Source organism: Lepidochelys kempii, chromosome 8, assembly GCF_965140265.1.
Source record: "Lepidochelys kempii isolate rLepKem1 chromosome 8, rLepKem1.hap2, whole genome shotgun sequence".
NCBI lineage: Eukaryota > Metazoa > Chordata > Testudines > Cheloniidae > Lepidochelys > Lepidochelys kempii.
Genome location: NC_133263.1, coordinates 85,340,534 through 85,360,035, shown reverse-complemented (window position 1 = coordinate 85,360,035; position 19,502 = coordinate 85,340,534). Strand labels below are relative to the sequence as shown.

At 37.2% G+C, this 19,502-nt stretch overlaps 1 protein-coding gene across 4 annotated transcripts in view; it reads right to left on the bottom strand.

Moving 5' to 3' along the window:
• The window catches only part of LRRIQ3 (leucine rich repeats and IQ motif containing 3), a 100,555-nt gene that overhangs the window by 72,129 nt on the left and 8,924 nt on the right, over window positions 1–19,502 (bottom strand). For all 4 annotated transcript variants that reach the window (XM_073357335.1, XM_073357334.1, XM_073357336.1 and 1 more), the window contains 2 exons: window positions 17,456–17,779; window positions 13,280–13,413 (listed from right to left, as the gene is read on the bottom strand). In XM_073357335.1, the coding sequence (XP_073213436.1) occupies window positions 13,280–13,413; window positions 17,456–17,779 (458 nt within the window). The remainder of the gene's footprint in view (window positions 1–13,279; window positions 13,414–17,455; window positions 17,780–19,502) is intronic.

Here is a 19,502-nt window from a genome sequence, read left to right as displayed (position 1 = left end):
ATTAACTCTGTTTTTCCTCGAGCTCCAGGAAGAAATCCCAGCCAGTGTTTCACCCTAGCTGAGATTTGGGGGGCGTGTCATAAATATAAAGGGAAGGGTAAACCCCTTTGAAATCCCTCCTGGCCAGGGGAAAGCTCCTCTCACCTGTAAAGGGTTAAGAAGCTAAAGGTAACCTCGCTGGCACCTGACCAAAATGACCAATGAGGAGACAAGATACTTTCAAAAGCTGGGAGGAGGGAGAGAAACAAAGGGTCTGTGTCTGTCTATATGCTGTTTCTGCCAGGAATAGACCAGGAATGGAGTTCTTAGAACTTTTAGTAAGTAATCTAGCTAGTCTTGGCTCCATCACTCTTTCTTCTGATTTCCCTAAGTCTCCTGGCTCTTCCTCTAATTTTCTCATTATCTCCTCTGACTTGCCTCTTCTTTTTCCAGTATCTCCACTGCTTTCTCTCCATTCCAGGGCAAGCCCTTGATGGGCTGAAGAGGTTTTGCACTGTGCTATCCCCCACAGTGCTGGCTAATTCAGGAACCCTGGTCACACATGGCTGCTCTGATATTCAGCTGGGAATGGACAGTCAACAACAGCTCATTGTAGCAGGAAGGAGAAGCAGCAGTCTTCAGGATGGGGACTGTAACTTATATATGTTTGTATGGCTCCTAAAAGCCCCAGTCAGGATGAGGTGCTATCAAAATAATTAATAATACCTTCGAGATTCCTGAAAAGATTGTGGTATAGACTTTCTGAAGTACTGTAACTGGGATGGCAGTTTCCTTGAATTCCCCTACAGGTAAATCCTAATATACTGCCAAAAGTCTTTATTCCTCCAACACCATAATGACTGCAGGGTCATTTGCTGAACCATTCACTTTTCTCTTTGTGGATTAATATCTGAAGGGCAGTTGGGAATTCCACTTGAACAGGGGCCATCAGAAGCCAGAATAAGTTATATCAGCCTTAAGGCTGCTCTAACTTGCATCAAGGCACACCAAGTATTCTGGGCACTGGGGGAACGTGAAGATAGCTTTAAGCTATCTTTCCCCCCAACCCACTTGGTAAAATAGGGCCTGGAATACGTAAGGATCTGAGCCTGAGTGTGTTTCTTCTGAGTCTTCAATTAACACACAGCTTGTGCATTCCTGCTGACTGGGAACATCAATTCAGTTACGGAGCACTTATTATCTTTTGTGTTTCATTAGTTTCCAAAGGTCCCAGTTAGGCTCAGGGCCCCAACCCACTATAAAGACACATAGAAAGTCCCTCGTCCAGAAGAATTTACAATCTAAGAAGACAAAAAGAAACCTACCACCCACAAATGAATGCTGAGATGAAAAGATAGAGCATACTGTGCAAGTACAAGCAAAATTATCAGGGAGATGGCAGATATATATCAGTCCTGCCACTCTTTTCAAGGTTGGATAAATGATGCTGTCAGGGGGCCACAGTTGCCATTGTTCCTCAAGTGTGGGGTGCAGCTTGGCACTACAGTTTGGACCTTGTCTGAGTTTCTCTGAGTCCAATAAGAATATTAGATTAGCCTGATTTAACCCATGAATCCTTGGCTATTAATGATGCTTAGATTAAAAATGAACCCAGGTAAGAGGGGTGGAAGTTCCTATTTTAAGGTAAAAAGAACAGGAGTACTTGTGGCACCTTAGAGACAAACAAATTTATTTGAGCATAAGCTTTCGTGAGCTACAGCTCACTTCATCAGATGCATGCAGTGGAAAATACAGTAGGAGGATTTTTTATACACAAAGAACATGAAATAATGGGTGTTACCATACACACTGTAACGAGTGATCAGGTAAGGTGAGCTAATTTAACGGTGTCCAGTTTGCAAATTAATTCCAATTCAGCAGTCTCTCATTGGACTCTGTTTTTGAAGGTTTTTTTGGCATATATCACATTGGTAGATGTGCAGGCCAATGTGATATGTGCCCGCAATGCCCCTCTGCCATGTACATTGGCCAAACCAGACAGTCTCTACGTAAAAGAATAAATGGATACAAATCAGACGTCAAGAATTATAACATTCAAAAACAAGTCGGAGAACACTTCAATCTCTCTGGTCACTCGATTACAGACCTAAAAGTGGCAATATTACAACAACAAAAACTTCAAAAACAGACTCCAAAGAGAGACTGCTGAATTGGAATTAATTTGCAAACTGGACACCATTAAATTAGGCTTGAATAAAGACTGGCAGTGGATGTGTCATTACACAAAGTAAAACTATTTCCCCATGTTTATTTCCCCCACACACACACACACACACACTGTTCCTCACACATTCTTGTCAACTGCTGGAAATGACCCTCCTTGATTATCACTACAAAAGGTTTTTTTTTCTCTCCTGCTGGCAATAGCTTACCTTACCTGATCACTCATTACAGTGTGTATGGTAACACCCACTGTTTCATGTTCTCTGTGTATATAGAATCCCCCTACTGTATTTTCCACTGCATGCATCCGATGAAGTGAGCTGTAGCTCACGAAAGCTTATGCTCAAACAGATTTGTTAGTGCCTAAGGTGCCACAAGTACTCCTTTTTCTTTTTGCGGATACAGACTAACACGGCTGCTACTCTGAAACCTATTTTAAGGTAATGAACTTTATGACACAAGGCCACATTGGGACAGTTTTACTCAAAAAGAATCGTTCTTTACACCTCAAGCAGTCTCACTGGTTTCAGTAGGACTACTTGGGGAGTATTTTATTTTATCTGAGCAAAAGTATCACCCTCTGACCCCAGAATCTGTTAAAACAGGCTTTATTTAGCATGCTACTAAGTTTTGGCTCAGTTACAGATGGCACCAAGGGGAGAAAGGAAAGGTTAAAATGGCCTGCTGGAGTATAAATGAGCAAAATTACAGTTGAAGAAACTAAGACAAGGTTCAGTGAGTTGTTTAGGGCATGAAAGAATAATTGCAGAAGCAAGTATGAGAGGAGAGCATGCTAGCTGACAGCATTAGGAAGAACAAGTTATATTTGAATCTATTAAATGGTAAAAGAGGGAAAGATTATTACAGGACTACTCAAATCTACACTGACTTCAATTTGACAGATGTGAGAATGGATCTAAGGATGGCCAAGGAGCTAAAAAAGTTCTGGGCTGATGAACATGTCCAAATAAACAAACACACTGCAAGCACCAGTAAGAGAATCAGCTCTCCTGCCATTTTTTGTTCATGCTTCACTAATCATTATAAGGTCATCAGTGACATGCATTCATTCTTCTACCTTAAAGACACCTTGGTGTTGTATCAGATCCTTCTTGCTAAACTTACTTTCTAGCATATTGCAATGGGGAGGAAATTATCCAAAGTTTGGTTTAAAATAATGTTCTAAGAGCCCTTATGCAATAAAAATCTCACTAAAAGTCACGACTCATCTTGTGTGGTTATTATTTTTCAGCCTTATAGTGGTGGTATGCTTTATCTTCCATATTACCAATAATGAGCTAATAAATACTGTTACTTGGGTTACTCTGGATATAACGTTTACCAACAACTACAGGATGATACAAAACAGGAAGCAAAATCATGAGGCCTGTTACAGCACAGGAGGCATTATTTCTCCCTAGTGAAACAATTTTTTCCCAAACTATCAAAATGCCATGTTTACAGATGTGTTGGGTCAAACAGATTACATTTGTTAAATTTACACACAATTCACCTACTAAAAAGCAGTAAGTCCAACAGGGCATGAGAATGAGAACTTGTTTCCTTCATTTCAACTTCAGCTTCTGAGGAACATGGAAGACCACACTTTTGTCTTTCGGAGACTCTCAGTACAGCAGAGGTTGACGCTGAAGCACACCTAACCACACCTGCCCCACCAACTCCATCATTTTAACGTTTTGGCAATGCTTAGTCCACAGACTTTTTCTTGAAATGTGGGAAATTGTCACTTTCCCAGAGAAAAACTTTATCTATGTCCGAAATAACACAGAACCTGTCACTCTTCATAAGTATAGATGATCAACAAAATTATCCTTGGAACACAGAATATGGGTTGGGATTTTCAATCTCCAAGTAAAACTGGATTAAAATATCACTGAAACAAATTGAAATAAGTGTTTGAAATGAGGCTCAATACCCAGAGAAATGTCATAATCCTATATCAGTCCTGGTTATCACCCTGATGGATAGAATACAAAGAAAGAACTGATTCTCAAGAAAGAAATGTGAAGCTGCAAAAAACCCTAAAACCTAAAAATATTTCTCAACAGATATAATCTAGGAGATATTTGTGTTTATTGTATGTTCTGCAAAAGGAAATTTTAAAATTGACTCCAGTTGAGAATACGGTGTGATGGACTCAGCCCAGCTAGTTAATGTTCATAATTACCCTCTTCCTTGAAATCGGTAAGTCAGTAAAAGGACAGTCTAAGCTTCTAACCCAAGGCTGGTTGTTCTTAGGTTTCCTTCTGTGGCCTAGCTCTTAAGGTCCTTTAGCCAAAAGAGACATTCCCAAACCTTCTATTTCCTGATTGGAACTAACTGGACCCAGATAGCAGCAGTAGTTACCCTGAATCTTAATGCAAGATTTTATTAACACCTGGGCCTAGGACAAATTCAGTGCCTTACTCAGAGAATCCATAAACTTCATTGGTAAAATCCTGGCCCCAATGAAGTCAATAGCAAAACTCCCAATGACTGCCATGAGACCTGGATTTCAATGGGTATGCCTTCATGTCTCTATACTACTTCCTCTGCCTCTGCAGTTCCTTATAGATAAATTCAGTTTCCATAAGATGGCACTATGCCATGCATGTGTGGTATGATCATCTTAGTCATCCAGAATGCAATAAAGAGCTCAGGATTCCTAACAAAGATCTTAGAGCATGCAATGTTATTACTACACATTTTTCTCTAAACAGTTGTGTAGTGGACATCAGTAACCAACAGATGAACAACTGATTGCAAGGAATTGGGGAAGGGACTGTCTTTTTGTTCTGTGTTTGTAAACTGGTTCATGACTATGGCTCCTAACTGCTATGGTAATACAAATAATACATAAACAATTGTGGGAAACTCCTATTCTTATAAAACATGCCATGGGCTCTTTTATGGCCATACACAGCAAACAGGATCATGGTTTTTAATGTGTCATCTTAAAATCACACAGAGTACACTGCTCACCTTATCTACTACAGAAATATGAAGAACAAAGTTTACCCCACTGTAATTTGAAACTGGAGTTCTACAGTCTTGATATTCAAAGCTAAGGCTTAGTGAACTCAGCCATTCAGGGTGATGTGCAGGATTTTTTTGTTTTCTGTCTAGTCTCAAAACTAACCTATCTTTGTCTGTGTTTCACTATTTTAATATTGTATCTACTGTATAGGAGACTGCCTTTGGTCTTTCTCTATGAAATCATGACCTGGATAAGAACTGCCTACCTATGGTTTATTGTACTTGACATTGCATTCATTCAAACATCTCGGGAGAACACTTTTTCATTCCAGAGATAAGCAGGCAGGGGAGAGTACATAAATATGTAAGAGCAATCCAAAGTTTATGAGAACTACAAGTAGTAAATTTGATATGATGCACCTAGTCCCTTTGAAGCTCCTTGTGTTTCTTGCTGGATAAATGTATTTTCTTCAGAAATATAATCTAAACATTCAAGGAGAAGAGTTTTTCTCCCTTTTGATGTAATATTGCTTTGATGATCCATGAATACATTCTTATTCTAGACATCACGGATGATAAATAAAAACTTTAAAGGTATAACCCTGTTCTACAAGACTATGAGAATATAACCTACATCATGACAATGATAGAAGAACAACTGTATGTTAAAATGCCAACTATGCAAAAGTTCAAGTCTCAATAAAATGATTGCTCCAAAAACACAAGGAGGAAGAGAATGAATACAAATTGTCACAAGCCTTGTAAAAACACAAATAAAACACACAAACAACGAAGTGAAACCAAAATATGTAGTATTACCTAGAGAACCAAGTTGCATCAAACTGTATTTTCATAACAGACTTGAGTGAAGAAGTGGTTAAGCCAAAAAAAAAATGTCTACTAATTGAAACAACAATTATTTTGCCAGAGTAGGGAAGGATAGAAGTCAAATGGCGTAGAACCAAATTCTGCCTTCAATTACCCATATGCCCCATCACCAAAGTCCGTTGGGATCCCATGGATGTAACTGAGGGCAGAATTTTCCTTTAATAATAATACTCTGCACTTTCATACATAGATCTCATAGTGCTTTAAAAGGGTAGGTATTGTCCCCATTTTACAAATGGAGAAAAAAACTGGAGCACAGTATGATTAAGTAACCTGCCCAAAGTCACACAGCAAATCAGTGGCAAAGTTTGGAGTAGAATCCCAGTCTCCTAACTTCCAGCTTGACACTCAGTCCATTTCTAGACCACAGCTTCCCTAACCCTTCAACAATAATCCAAATTTTGGTAAGGAACAGGGAAATCTGTCAACTTTTCCTCTGAGAGCAGAGCTTACATCAACTAACTAATACTTCTTCACTACAATGGCCACTGAATAGTTCTGATAAATCAAGTGAGATGGCTGTTATATTTCAGAGAGCACTCACACTTATCAATTGCTCTATGTAGGGAAAAAGTTACTGGATATTGCCTCACTTTATCAGGAACCATAAGAACAACTGTGCATAACCTTTATCAATATTGCTGAGTGAAGTGAAAGTACAAGTATTTTTCCATAAAATCTTGTATAGAGGCCCTTGAAAGAGGGAGGTGGATTGATTAGATGGACCCAACTGGGATTTCAGTAAAACTCCTATCAAAACTGTCTCAGTGAATATTACTGGACTTAAAAGTAAATCCTAGGATTTGGAATTTAGGAAGTATTTATCTCAATTTGATTTAGTTTTCTCCAGGAAATTTGGCTTTCAAAGAATAAGCCATTCTACTTACTGGGCTTTGACTCCTTTTAAAGGGGTATTAAGAGTGCAAAAGGGGTAGACCTGTAAGTGGTCTGGCATTCTGATTTCTATTAAATTAAATGTTATAACTATCAAGTTAACACCTGACAATCCATGTTTTCAGGCCTACAATAATATTTTCCCAGATTAATCTATTCTTTTAGTCCTGCATGTTTATTTGGTCTCTTTGGTTTCCCTTTTTTATAATGAGTCTGTCAGCAGAGCTTGAATCTCTCATTAACCTGCTTCTGGAAAAGTTTCCATCAGCAATCTTTGTGCTTTGGGGAAATTTAATGCCTAGGCACTGGAGATAAGGATTTTTTTTATTTTTTCCTCCAACTTGGTAAATGTTGCCTTTATTTTTCCCTAGTCATTCTATGGACAGGGTGAGATATATTCCTACAATGTACATTCTTTTAATTTTAAATAGATTTTGGCTGGAGGTTTTGAATAATAGAAGAGGTGATGATCTGAAAGGTTATTTCACATGCATCTCTTCTAGAGTGAGCAGTGTGATTGATGATATCACAGTTCTATTTTAAAATGGTCTTGTTTCTCAAACTTTATAGTAGCTTTTAAACCAGACAGTGATCATCAACTGCAATGCGGGTGCATTTCTGCTCTTTCACTACTTTATCCTGAGATAAATTGTATCTCACTCATGATTTTGAAGCTGTAAGCTCAAGCCAAATTAAGTGGAATCCAAGTCTAAAATCAGAGAGAAACTCACATCCAATTATTTGTTAGCTTTGGAGAACCGGCTTTTGGACCTTAATGACCCAGCACAAGCTCACACCATATTTACTGAGATTATTAAAAAAATTACAAGATGACTTGACCAGCAAAAATGGGATATTTTCATTATTCAAAAGTTAAAAGAATGTGCTATGATTTTTTGAATTGCTTCTGTTATGAGACACCGCTTCCGAATATAAGGGTAGTAACAATGGTTCCACTGAGTCTATTAAGAAAAATTGAATTAGAGGGCCCTTTGGAAGGAATTTGAACTTGCTGCCACAGAGGAAAAATCATCTCTATTTTGGAATTGGTGGGAATGGGATTCAATCTTAACACCAGACATGCTTGGGAGACTCACATTTTTCTGCCTTTTGTAATGACATTCCATCTATCAGTCATTTGTTATGGTCTATCTCAGTGGACCTCACCATCTCTAGAATGGACTCAGTCTCCACCAGGGAAGCTAGAATACTGATCAACCAAAAATGCCATAGCAAAGCTCCTGGGGAGGATTTTATCCTAGCCGTAGCTTACAAGAACAATATTGATTGGTGGGACCTGTCGAAGTAAAATTATTTACTAAAATAGTATAGGGATTTTTTCCTCCATCTTTTGAGAAACCTTCACAGCCAGTGTCCAGAGTTAGGATAGAGTGGAAAGATAACCTAACTGATCCCATCACAAGGGGTTCCACCAGGTAAACTTATTGGCCCCTTTCCTTTCTAATTTGTTAAAGAGGCTGTGGTTATTTTAGAAGGGTCGCCGTATTTTACCCTCAAAATTTTGGACTGATTTGTGTCAAGTCCTTCCTTATGCAGATGACAGGATTTTGCTGTCTCAGATTCCACTGGACTTGAAACATTTGTTAAGGGATTGTAGCTTTTTGCCTGACCATAAATTATAAGAAAATGAAAGTAATTTCCTTTGGCCACAATCTACATACCAAAACAGCATAAATAGAAGACTGATGGCCATTATATTGAACAGGTCAGGTTCTTCCCACCTTTTGGGTATTTGTTTCATATATAATGACCAACGAGACCAACATACAGAGGAGAGCCTTAAGCTATGTGCAAGCAGTGCTTCGTTTCATCCATGTCCATGGGAGCAATTTAATTGCAGTGCCCAAATATTATATGGTTAGGAAATCTGGGGCTGAAGAGATTTTAATTGCTAAAAGTTTGTGCAAAACAAATTTTTAAGAAGAATGCTTGGCCTCCCAACTTACAGCTCAGTTGCTTTACTTAGGGCACAGGTAAGAGAATTCACCTCTTTGATCAAAGCTCAGTACCATTATAGCACTTACAGGCTGTGTATTCTGCATATAAATTTAGAGCACCTAACAAGGTAAAATCTGGAGGAACAGCTTAACAAGACATAAACTTTAGACTTCCTCTAGTTTTTGCAAGCCCATTTCTTGGAATTCTCAGAACTTGACCTGACTAGGACTGTGTGCAAGAGTGTGAAATCTGTAATTAAGCTTAGAATAGAAGATATTTACACATATGTGGATATGTCAGTCATCCATCAAATAAATAAGTCCCCTTGGCTTCCTCCTCTAAAGAACATTCATAATTATGAGAAATATTTGGCTATTTTGAACAACACTATGTTACGGAGGGCCTTTTCAGCTCTCCATTTTCTCCCTATTTGCAGTTGGCCTATTTAGAAAGGAGGTATACTGGAACTGAGAGACAAAATCATTTTTGCCTATGTAGGTCTGACCAACCTGAAGATTTACCAGACTATCTACTTTCTTTTAATCTCCATAACTTGTTTTAGAAGCCTTTTGCTGCACCAACTCAAAAACTAGCATACTCACTATGTAATGAAAATGTTTTGGTTATATGGGCTGTCACTATATTTGCCTCATTGGCAGCAAAACCAAGAAAATATATGTGAAGGAAAAAGTTCCTTATAATCTAAATGAACCAATGAATTTCTAACCTTTGTTATCTTATTTTTATATGTTGATGGAGGGGGGAGGAAATTCTTAAAACATGTAACTGATTCTTGGAGAAGTGCCGATCTTATGTTTTTGTTTATTTTACTAAGTTGTATTGATTTTAAATTTTTTATTTTGCTAAAGCTAAGGTTCTAAATTAATAAACTTGACTTTGCCTAAATAAGTCACATTCAAAAATAACAAATAGTGTTAAAGAAATACTTGTGGAAATGTCAATGTTTCTGAGTCAAAAATGGCTGTTATTTATTTCAGCATGGCTGACATGTCCTTGTGTCAGAAAGCTCCAGTGAGACAGAGAATTTTTTCTCTGCATTTCTTTGCATACCATTTTAAAAGACGGTATATATACTTTAAATTGGAAGGGTTGGGGGAAAGGGGTTATTTAGTGTACCAAGAGTTTTGTTTTAAAATTAACTTATTTTTATTTAGATTACAGACAGAAACTTCCATCCCCACAGCACATACACACCCTTCTATTGATATAGTTCTCCTAAATTCCTTCCCCATTATCTACAGACAGAAAGACTGGGCTATTGGTATTTAAATTAAGCATGCCAAATTTTTGTATGAATATTTTGATTTCTTTTGTATAGTACTACTCCATACTACAGACAACTCTTTTATTAATTATTGTGGAGTTAGAATAAAAGCTGTGGGAATTAAAACATTTCTGTTAGCAACTTGTTTTCCTTTCTTCTGCCACAAGACATGAAACTTGAAGAACATATCAATATTCAGAATTTACAACATATACAGTGCTCCCAAAACATAAACTCTGCCATGCTGCACATGCTGTAATTATAGTACACTTTAACACACAAAAATACATTAAATTACATTTAACAAATGAAATGGGAATAGAAAACACTGCTTATGTGCAATGAGGCTGAGTTAACGTTACAGAAGCTAGCTTAGTTTTTGGAAATTCCTAACTTGATATATCTAACTTCAATAATGCACAATTACTAGTTTTTGCATTTTATTTCACTTTTTTAAAGGAAACAATGAAAAAGACAACTTCTGCAGTTCTTTAACTCAGGAACTTAAAAATACCATTGCAAACACCAATGGATATTGTAAATTCACTGATTCAGGACTAAAGACTCCCTGGTCATCTTATAAACTCTGCATGCTCCCAGTCATTCTAATGAAAGCATTTTAACTAGGGAATCTTTAAAAACCTTTAACTATTCACCCAAATTTATGAATACATGTTGAAATTTCCATAAAAAGAACCTTGTCAATTTCTTCTGAAATTGAAATTAGTGGGGGGAAAGTTTTCTATATCTCAATTACATGAACTTTTTGACTATTTGGAAACTTAGGTTCATGATGAATACTGATGCCCATTTATTAAGAAATGCCTCACATAGAGAATACATGCGTGAGCTGTACTGGCTTCCAATTAATTTCTTGGTAGAATTTCAGGTGTTCGCTTTTACATGTAAAGTCATAATTGATTTGGATCCAGGCAGCCCAAGGGCCTCTTTCCCTCTGTGATATTACTAAAGATGTGATCGCTGGGATGCTCTAATAGCTCTAATCAGATTTAAAAGAGACAGACAGATAGTAGGGTATTTTCTGTAAATAGTTCTTGATTCTCAAAGTCACTCCTACACTTGGCCTGAAAGAGCCCAAGTTGTTAACCATTAGGGAGCAGTGCAAGGTTCATGTAACTCTTCAGGATTTTTCATTGGTTTGATGAGGATTTTTTTTAAATGTCATGTTGCTTTATATCATTGAACTGAGACCTGGTTTGGAGTGGGTGAGCCGTTAATCCTTAAGCTGTACATACTTTGTTTTCTTTGTTTGCATAGCATTTACACCTTTAGGCACTTTTGGGGGAAAAATCCACTTGATTTTTAAAAAATTAAAATATTATATGGTAAATTCTTTCCCTTATATCATAACTTCATTTTTTGTCTCTCTCAAATACTTCTTCCTCTCTCCTTATGGACAATATGTACAGATTAGTCATACTGATTGCCAGTTGATGGTTGCTTTGTGTGCTTTTCCTTTACTTTAAATTTGGTTTTAACATATTTCCATAAATATTTAATGACAAAATGGTATAAGGGAGGTGGCAGTGGAGGAGAGTTCTCTTCACAGGCCAAATTTCTCATTTCAAATCAAGGCCAATGACTGGAATCTGCACTATGCCTGTTTCTGGTCTGCAATATTCCCTAAACTGATGTGCTACTGGTCTTCAGCGGAGGATGCTGTGGAACCACATTATCAAGTTTCAACTAGTCCAGCCCATACCATCGCCTGCCAAATGCTACATGCTTGCACCCAGAAAACCCCCTGGAAAAGTGCTCTGTGGTAGAGTCCTGCAGCAGGACTGGGATCCTGTGGGTCCTGCATGACCCGCTGCCATAATAGCAGGATGGGGTAAAATGTACTTTGTTGCAGGTGGGAGTGGGTGGGGGGGGAAAAGAGTGCGGTAATTTGTAGGAAAATACTAAATCTCTCATCAGTTTGTCATAAATAGAATTTCAGAAATGCACAGGAAATTTTTCCCTTTTTTTAAAATAAAGGTTTTAATACTTAAATTTAAGTGGGGAATAAAAAGAGATTTGATGTCTATTACAACAAGAGTTAAAGCATTTTTTACATGGTTTAAGCAACATTTCTTTTATTCTTTCAGTGGTAAAAATTGTGTGTGAATTCTGTTTATATATATATACACACAGTAAAAACTGTGTTATCTGGCACTTTACCAACTGGAAAGCTCTAGAAACCAGCATTTCTGATATCTCTGATTTCTGATCCGGGCGGTGTTCACCTCAGGCGGCTCCCTGCAAGCAGAAACATGTCCCTGCTGCTTCTAGATGAAGGAACAGCTATGGGGGCTCCACCCACCCCAAGCATTGGGAACCATGGCTAATGGGAGCTGCAAGGACAGTGCCTGTGAACGGAGGCAGCCTGTAGAGCCTCCTGGCTGCACCTCCATCTAGGAGCAGCAGAGACATATCGACGCTTGCAGGGAGCCGCCTGAAGTGAACACCGCCCAGATCCGGCACTCCAAAACCCCTCCTGTGCCCCAAGCCCCTGCCCCGAGCCCCCTCCCGCACCCAAACTCACTCCCTCCACTGGTAAGTATAACTCTTAGTTAACTGGAATTTTTGATTAACCGGCACCCCTCATCCCCCGAACATGCCAGATAAAGCTTTTCCTAGCTTTGCCTGCATAATACATTAACCACATTAACATTGTGGGGTTTGGGGTCTTTTTGTAGCATGAGGGAATCTGGCTCTCTTGCATGATTTGCATGATCTAAGGTTTTTGCAAGTGGGAGTGCGATAAAATGCAAGAAACAATGGAGGAGCTTTCTGCCATTTAGTTAATTGCTATACAGTAAACTAAAGACACATTCAGAGACTCTGCACTTTAGCCATCAAGCAACACAGTAGAATTTTGTTGTACAATTTCTTCAAATACTGTATATTGTAAGCACACAGAACCTTTTTTATTTCTGGAATAGCCATAGGTATATCATTCCTGAAAATTTACCTGCTATATAAAGTGATTACAACTGTGCTGAAGTATTTTATACATTTTCTAAATATGTAGTTATTCTTAGGTACTTATTCTTTTTAAAAAAAGTCTACATTTCCAACCTGAAAAAATTAAATAAAAAAAAATGTACATACCCAAATCTTTTTCTAGTTAAATATCCCCTTATCCATCTTTGAAGAATCACAACTGGTGAGTGATGAGCTAGAATGTGATTGATTTTTGAAATGATATCTTTTACCACATTTATATCCTCCTCAACGGTTGCTTCCTGTATGAATTCAAATGAAAATACGCTGAATATTGTGCCTTAAAATCTGTACTTCTCTAATAAATAATTTTGAAACAATGTATTTTAAAGGGATTATTATTTTAATTTTCATCCCATAGCTAACGATTGAAGGGGAAGAGCAAGGTCTTTTGCTTAAAGAAAACTTAAAACACGCAGAATAAAAAACTGTCAATTTTATTGAAACAAAGGTGAGAAATAATTTATAACCAGAAGCTGAGTCAGTAACCTCCTTCCCATATAAAATAAACACCTGTCGATGAGACTACTCTGCCTAGTGTAGAAATGTCATTCATTTTAAGTTACAGAAAAGCCATTTAGTGCTCTGAACATAAAGATAATCCTAGATTATTACAATATTATTGTTACTGTAGGACAATTAAAATACTGTTTTCTTTCTTCAGTAAAATATCGGAATACCTGAACAGGTTATGAATTATTAGGAATTATGAAAATGAGAATATAGTTTGATTATAAATACAATAAAAAGTAATGTAAAACAAGATACAGCTCAATTTTCTATAGAACTTCATCAAGCCTAAAATGAAAAAAATATATACTTCTCATTTTTCACAAAATTTTATGTCTCTTCTCAGCTACAGGCTCCACCTACTGAACTGTTTAATGGCTAAACCCACACGGAGTTGGCCTAAAATATAGGTTGCTACTTTATACAGCCTGCCGCAGTTACAAACATTCAAATTCAGACAATGTTACTTCCGTCAGACATATCTTCAGCAGTTACTCAAACGGACTGATAAAACTGGTTGTTTAATGGAGGTGGTTTTCTATCATAAGTGGAGTAGAATTATACATAGTACATTTGGATATGCCTAGAAGAGGTCTCTTAAATCAGAAAGATGTCTTATAAGGGTGGGTTTCAAACAGATTTCAATATAAAAGCACATTAAAAATTTTCAAGCATGGCTTTATCATCATATCCTAGGTATAATTTAGAAAAATGATAGAAGGTAATATTTTCAGTGTCTATCCCTCCCCAGAATAGAACTGGTTCCTATTTCAGGGCCCAATACTCTAGCTATTACTAATGTGGGTAGTGCCAATGAAATCAAGTGGTGTCACCCCATTCAGTAACTTGGTGTTTGAAAGGTTACGTTTTCTACTGTTTTTAATTTTTCTATTGTAAACCATCCCAAGAAGCTGGGAAGTTAACTGCACAAATGTTTTGTCATTATAACCTTTTGCTACCACCTTCATTAAGACATAGTCTCATCTCCATTAAAATACTCCCATAAGAAGGAGGGGCAAATAGCATTCTTGAGAGGAGTTTTCCTATTGTCTGCATTTATTGAATGCTTTTTCTCAAGACATGTTAATACTTTAAGTTTCCCAGACTGTTTTCATCCAAATATATTTTGTCACCTTTGGGATTTGTCACCTATGCTTTTGGAACTTCAGAAATGCAGGATTTACGAGCAGCAAAACCACCTCTGAAAGCTATTCCTCTTAGGGCAAAGATTGTGTTTTCAAAAACCACTTTAATAGCATTTATCAATTTCTTTAAAGTTATAAATTTTATTTTAGGCAAAAAATATCATAGGAAGACAGAATCCATTTTTATTTTAGTACGTATGAGTTATGCACATCTCTTATCAGCACAGCTCCAAGTTGCACCTCATTTCTAGTGCATTGTAATGAAAATATTCATGTTTCTAGTTAGGTTTAACATGTTTGTCTTCCACTGCAAAAATCCACCTCTAATTGATGGAGGCTAGGAAGAAACATCCATGCATGATCTTGTACTGACTGTTGTCAGAGAGAGAGAATAGTAAACTACATGTTCTAATGGTCTGATCCACTGTCTCAACACCTATTTTCACAAAATGAGAGGTGTGTACATGCTCCATAGCAACCGTGCCAGAGAACAAACTATAATATTTGGATTCAGATAAGAATATTAAATCTACCCCAGTTCAATGTTGTTCAGATCTAGGGTTTTGGCTCTGCATCATTGCTGATTAATATGTTACAATATTTTCAATTTTTGTTGTGATACAGCAGCTAATTGTCCTATTGAAATAGTAAATGATATTGAAGTTTTTGCGTCATATAATATAGGATTATTACACTTCTGCTCCACAGATTTATTTTATGACATCAGTGTTGTGCAATTCTAGTACAAAAGTATGGCATTTCTTATAACACAATTTTTAACTACCAGTATGATGCATATTGAAGAGAGAAAAATGAGTGATTGATTATAAATAGACTCTGGAAATTATTTGCATAAGCAACAGATTTCTTTCAATGGTATATGGTATAAAAAAAATAAATAAAACATAGTCATTTACAAAACATTAGTCATCAACCTTAGAAGACGTTAGCTTGGATGAATGAGTTTCTGACATGGTGCAGTTATTATCCATAGCCACTGTACATTTAGAAGTATTATATGGCAAATCAATGCTTATTGTCCTATATGCTGGTACTAAGATACGTTTTCTTATATATGACAGGTTTCAGAGTAGCAGCCGTGTTAGTCTGTATCCGCAAAAAGAAAAGGAGGACTTGTGGCACCTTAGAGACTAACAAATTTATTTGAGCATAAGCTTTCATGAGCTACAGCTCACTTCATCGGATGCATTCAGTGGAAAACTTATGCTCAAATAAATTTGTTAGTCTCTAAGGTGCCACTAGTCCTCCTTTTCTTTTTTCTTATATATGTGTGTCAAGTTTTAACCTGTGTGACCCAAGAAACTTTTAATGCCAACTGACAAGGGCAGAGGGGTTGCTGGAATCTCCTGATTCTAGCACATACATTCTTGTTCACCAAATAATGTCATATGAGGTCTCAAATGAAAGCTGGTGTCATACTGGTCAACACTATCATTGTGAAATGTATGTACAGGTACTACTGTGAGGACTAATGCATATATACTGAAAATATATTCTTAAAGTTTGTATCAAGATATTAGTAACTAGCAAAGGTGAAAAACATGTTGCTTTCTGTCAGACAGAGCATATCTCTCCACGTATCTGTTTATGTGTAAATTAAGTATTGTCTCATTCACAATGGATCCCCTATCACCAGTCTTGATTAAGAAGGGTAAGAAAGAACTTCAGAAAGGATCTAATAGTAAGTGAAATACAGTAGGGCAAGAGAACCTTATTATCGTAAGCTGTACATTAGAGGTTTGCTTGACTATATTTGAGAGACAAAACAGACACCCTGGCACCCTTTACTTAGGAAGAAAAAGAACAGTGTTTTTGCATCATGCAAAAGGGGTCTCAATCAGTGTTTGAAATGCTAAAGAGAATTTTCGGTGAGTTAAGCCTATTTAGACAGATGAGTGACTTGTTAGTTTAGTTTAGTCTCTAGAAAGCATGTTATTATTTTGATTTACATATAATCATTTGTTTCCAGTATTCTTACTATTACTTGAATCTCTATTCTTTCACAATAAACTTGTTCTTGTTTTCACTATAGATATATGTAAATGTTGTGGTGCAAAGCAAAATGTTGAATCTTATGAGCTGGTGTGTACTGCTCCTTTGGAAATAGCAGGCCTGGTAATTCTGTGAGTGTTCAGTGGATAAGGGGCTGGACACTAGAGGTAACACACCGAATATTCGGGGGTTAGTGTGGAACGTAGTACTTGTGCTGCCAAAGACTGGTGGTTTCAGGGAGCTGATCTACAGCGAACAAGACTATGCTAAGGGCAGGTAGTTATGAGATGCCTCACAACCCTAGTACTCGTGGGGAGCGACACAACCTGTTTCAAATGTTCATATACTGTATGACAGACTACTGAATTTTGTTTTTGATCAAAGCATAGGAACACAATGGCAAACCAATGAGAATGTAATATATAGAGAGACTAAGCATTTTTATTACATACAACTCTTTTAATATATAAATGCTTTATTCTAACCAAAAAATATGGAACACCGTTTTAACACAGCTATCATAAAATGTATAAAGATCAGTGCAACACAGTCAAATAAAACATTAACATTTTATTAACGAATATCTAGCATAATTTGATGTAATATAATTGCTTACCTTTCTAGGAGCATGGCAAAAATCAAGGAAAAAGCTAGGGCTAAATGGTTTATATTTGGGGGGAAGCTTCCAGTTCTCAACAATTTCCTCATCAGAAATTACATAGTAATCCAGTGCTTTGAGTGAGAAAATGCTGTTAACAACAATATGCCTATATTCTATTCTTAGGCTCAGTGGAGTATCAAACAAGGTGAGGCCTATCAGATTAGGACAGAAAGATAACGAATGCACATTATCCAGTTTTCCAATTCCATTGTCATGAAGATAGAGTAAATTTAATTCCTTCATGCCTTCCCAAAACGTTGGGCCAGGAAGATGCTGTACCTGAAATAATGATGCAAATTTTGAAATTGTGTAGTTTATTGGATCCTACACTATAAAATGCCACAGTGACCAAGACAGTCTCTATGTAAGTAGCTGCAACTCCACTGACTACACCAGGGCCGTATCTGGACCCTAATTATTATTTAGAGCTACTGCATGATGTGACCAGGATGTTACCAAATACGTAACCCACCCTGGGCATCACGGCTATGAGCTATATCAATGTAAAAAGGTTAAACATTTTGGAGCTAATTATTAGTTACAGTGTCATAAGTTCACATAGCTATCAAACCGCACAAATCCCCACAAACCACATTAGGCAGCAATTTTGGATTTGCTTCTTCTGAACTTTGTTTTTCAGCATCTTTCTGTTTGTGGCTTGTCTTAACAGATCTCCAGCACACAAAAAAGATCAGAAGGCCAAATCTAGTTGAAAACTTTTGCTCCATGAATTGAAAAGACATTTCCAATGCCACATGCCAAAGGCTTTATTCCCAGTAGATGACACTTTTTCAACACAAGAAGAATAGATTTTTCTATTTCCCAGAAAAACAACAAAAAAACCCAGTTCCAATCTATTATATTTTAAGAGTATTAATGGAATAGAACCATGCAAAGGAAGATATGTACCAAAGATAAACAAAAAATCTTAAGAGTAAATTCAATAATAATGTGAACATAAGAACGGCCATATTGGGTCAGACCAAAGGTCCATCTAACCCAGTATCCTGCCTTTCGACAGTGGTCAATGCCAGGTGCCACCGAGAGAATGAACAGAACAGGTAATCATCAAGTGATCCATTCTCTGTCACTCATTCCCAGCTTCTGGCAAACAGAGGCTAAGGACACCATTCCTGCCCATTCTGACTAATAGCCATTGATGGACCTATCCTCCATGAATTTATCTAGTACTTTTTTGAACCCTGTTATAGTCTTGGCCTTCACAACATCCTCTGGCTAGAAGTTCCACAGGTTGACTTTGCATTGTGTGAAAAATTTTGTTTGTTTTACACTGCTGCCTATTAATTTCATTTGGTGGCCCCGAGTTCTTGTGTTATGAGAAGCAATAAATAACACTTCCTTATTTAACTGTTAACTATTCCCCAACAATTTATGTTCATCTATGTGTTTGACAATTTTGTTCTTTACTACAGTTTCAACAGTTTCCCCGATACTGAAGTCAGGCTTACTGGCCTGTAATTGCCGGGGTCACCTCTGGAGCCCTTTTTAAAAATTGGCATCACATTAGCTATCCTCCAGCCATTTGGTACAGAAGCTAATTTAAAGGATAGGTTACAGACTAGTTAGTAGTCCTGCAATTTCACATTTGAGTTCCTTCAGAACTCTTGGGTGAATACCATCTGGCCCTGGTGACTTATTACTGTTTAGTTTATCAATTTGTTCCCAAACCTCCTCTAATGACACCTCAATCTGGGACATTTCCTCAGATTCATCACCTAAAAAAATGGCTCAGGTTTGGGAATCTCCCTTACATCCTCAACCGTGAAGACCGATGTTTCTCCGCAACTGCTTTATCATCCTTGAGTGCTCTTGCAGCATCTTGATTGTCCAGTGGCCCCATTGGTTGTTTAGCAAGCTTCCTGCTTCTGATGTACTTAAAAAAAATTTGCTATTACTTTTTGAGTCTTTGGCTAACTTTACTTCAAATTCTTTTTTGGCCTTCCTAATTATATTTTTACACTTTATTTGCCAGAGTTTATGC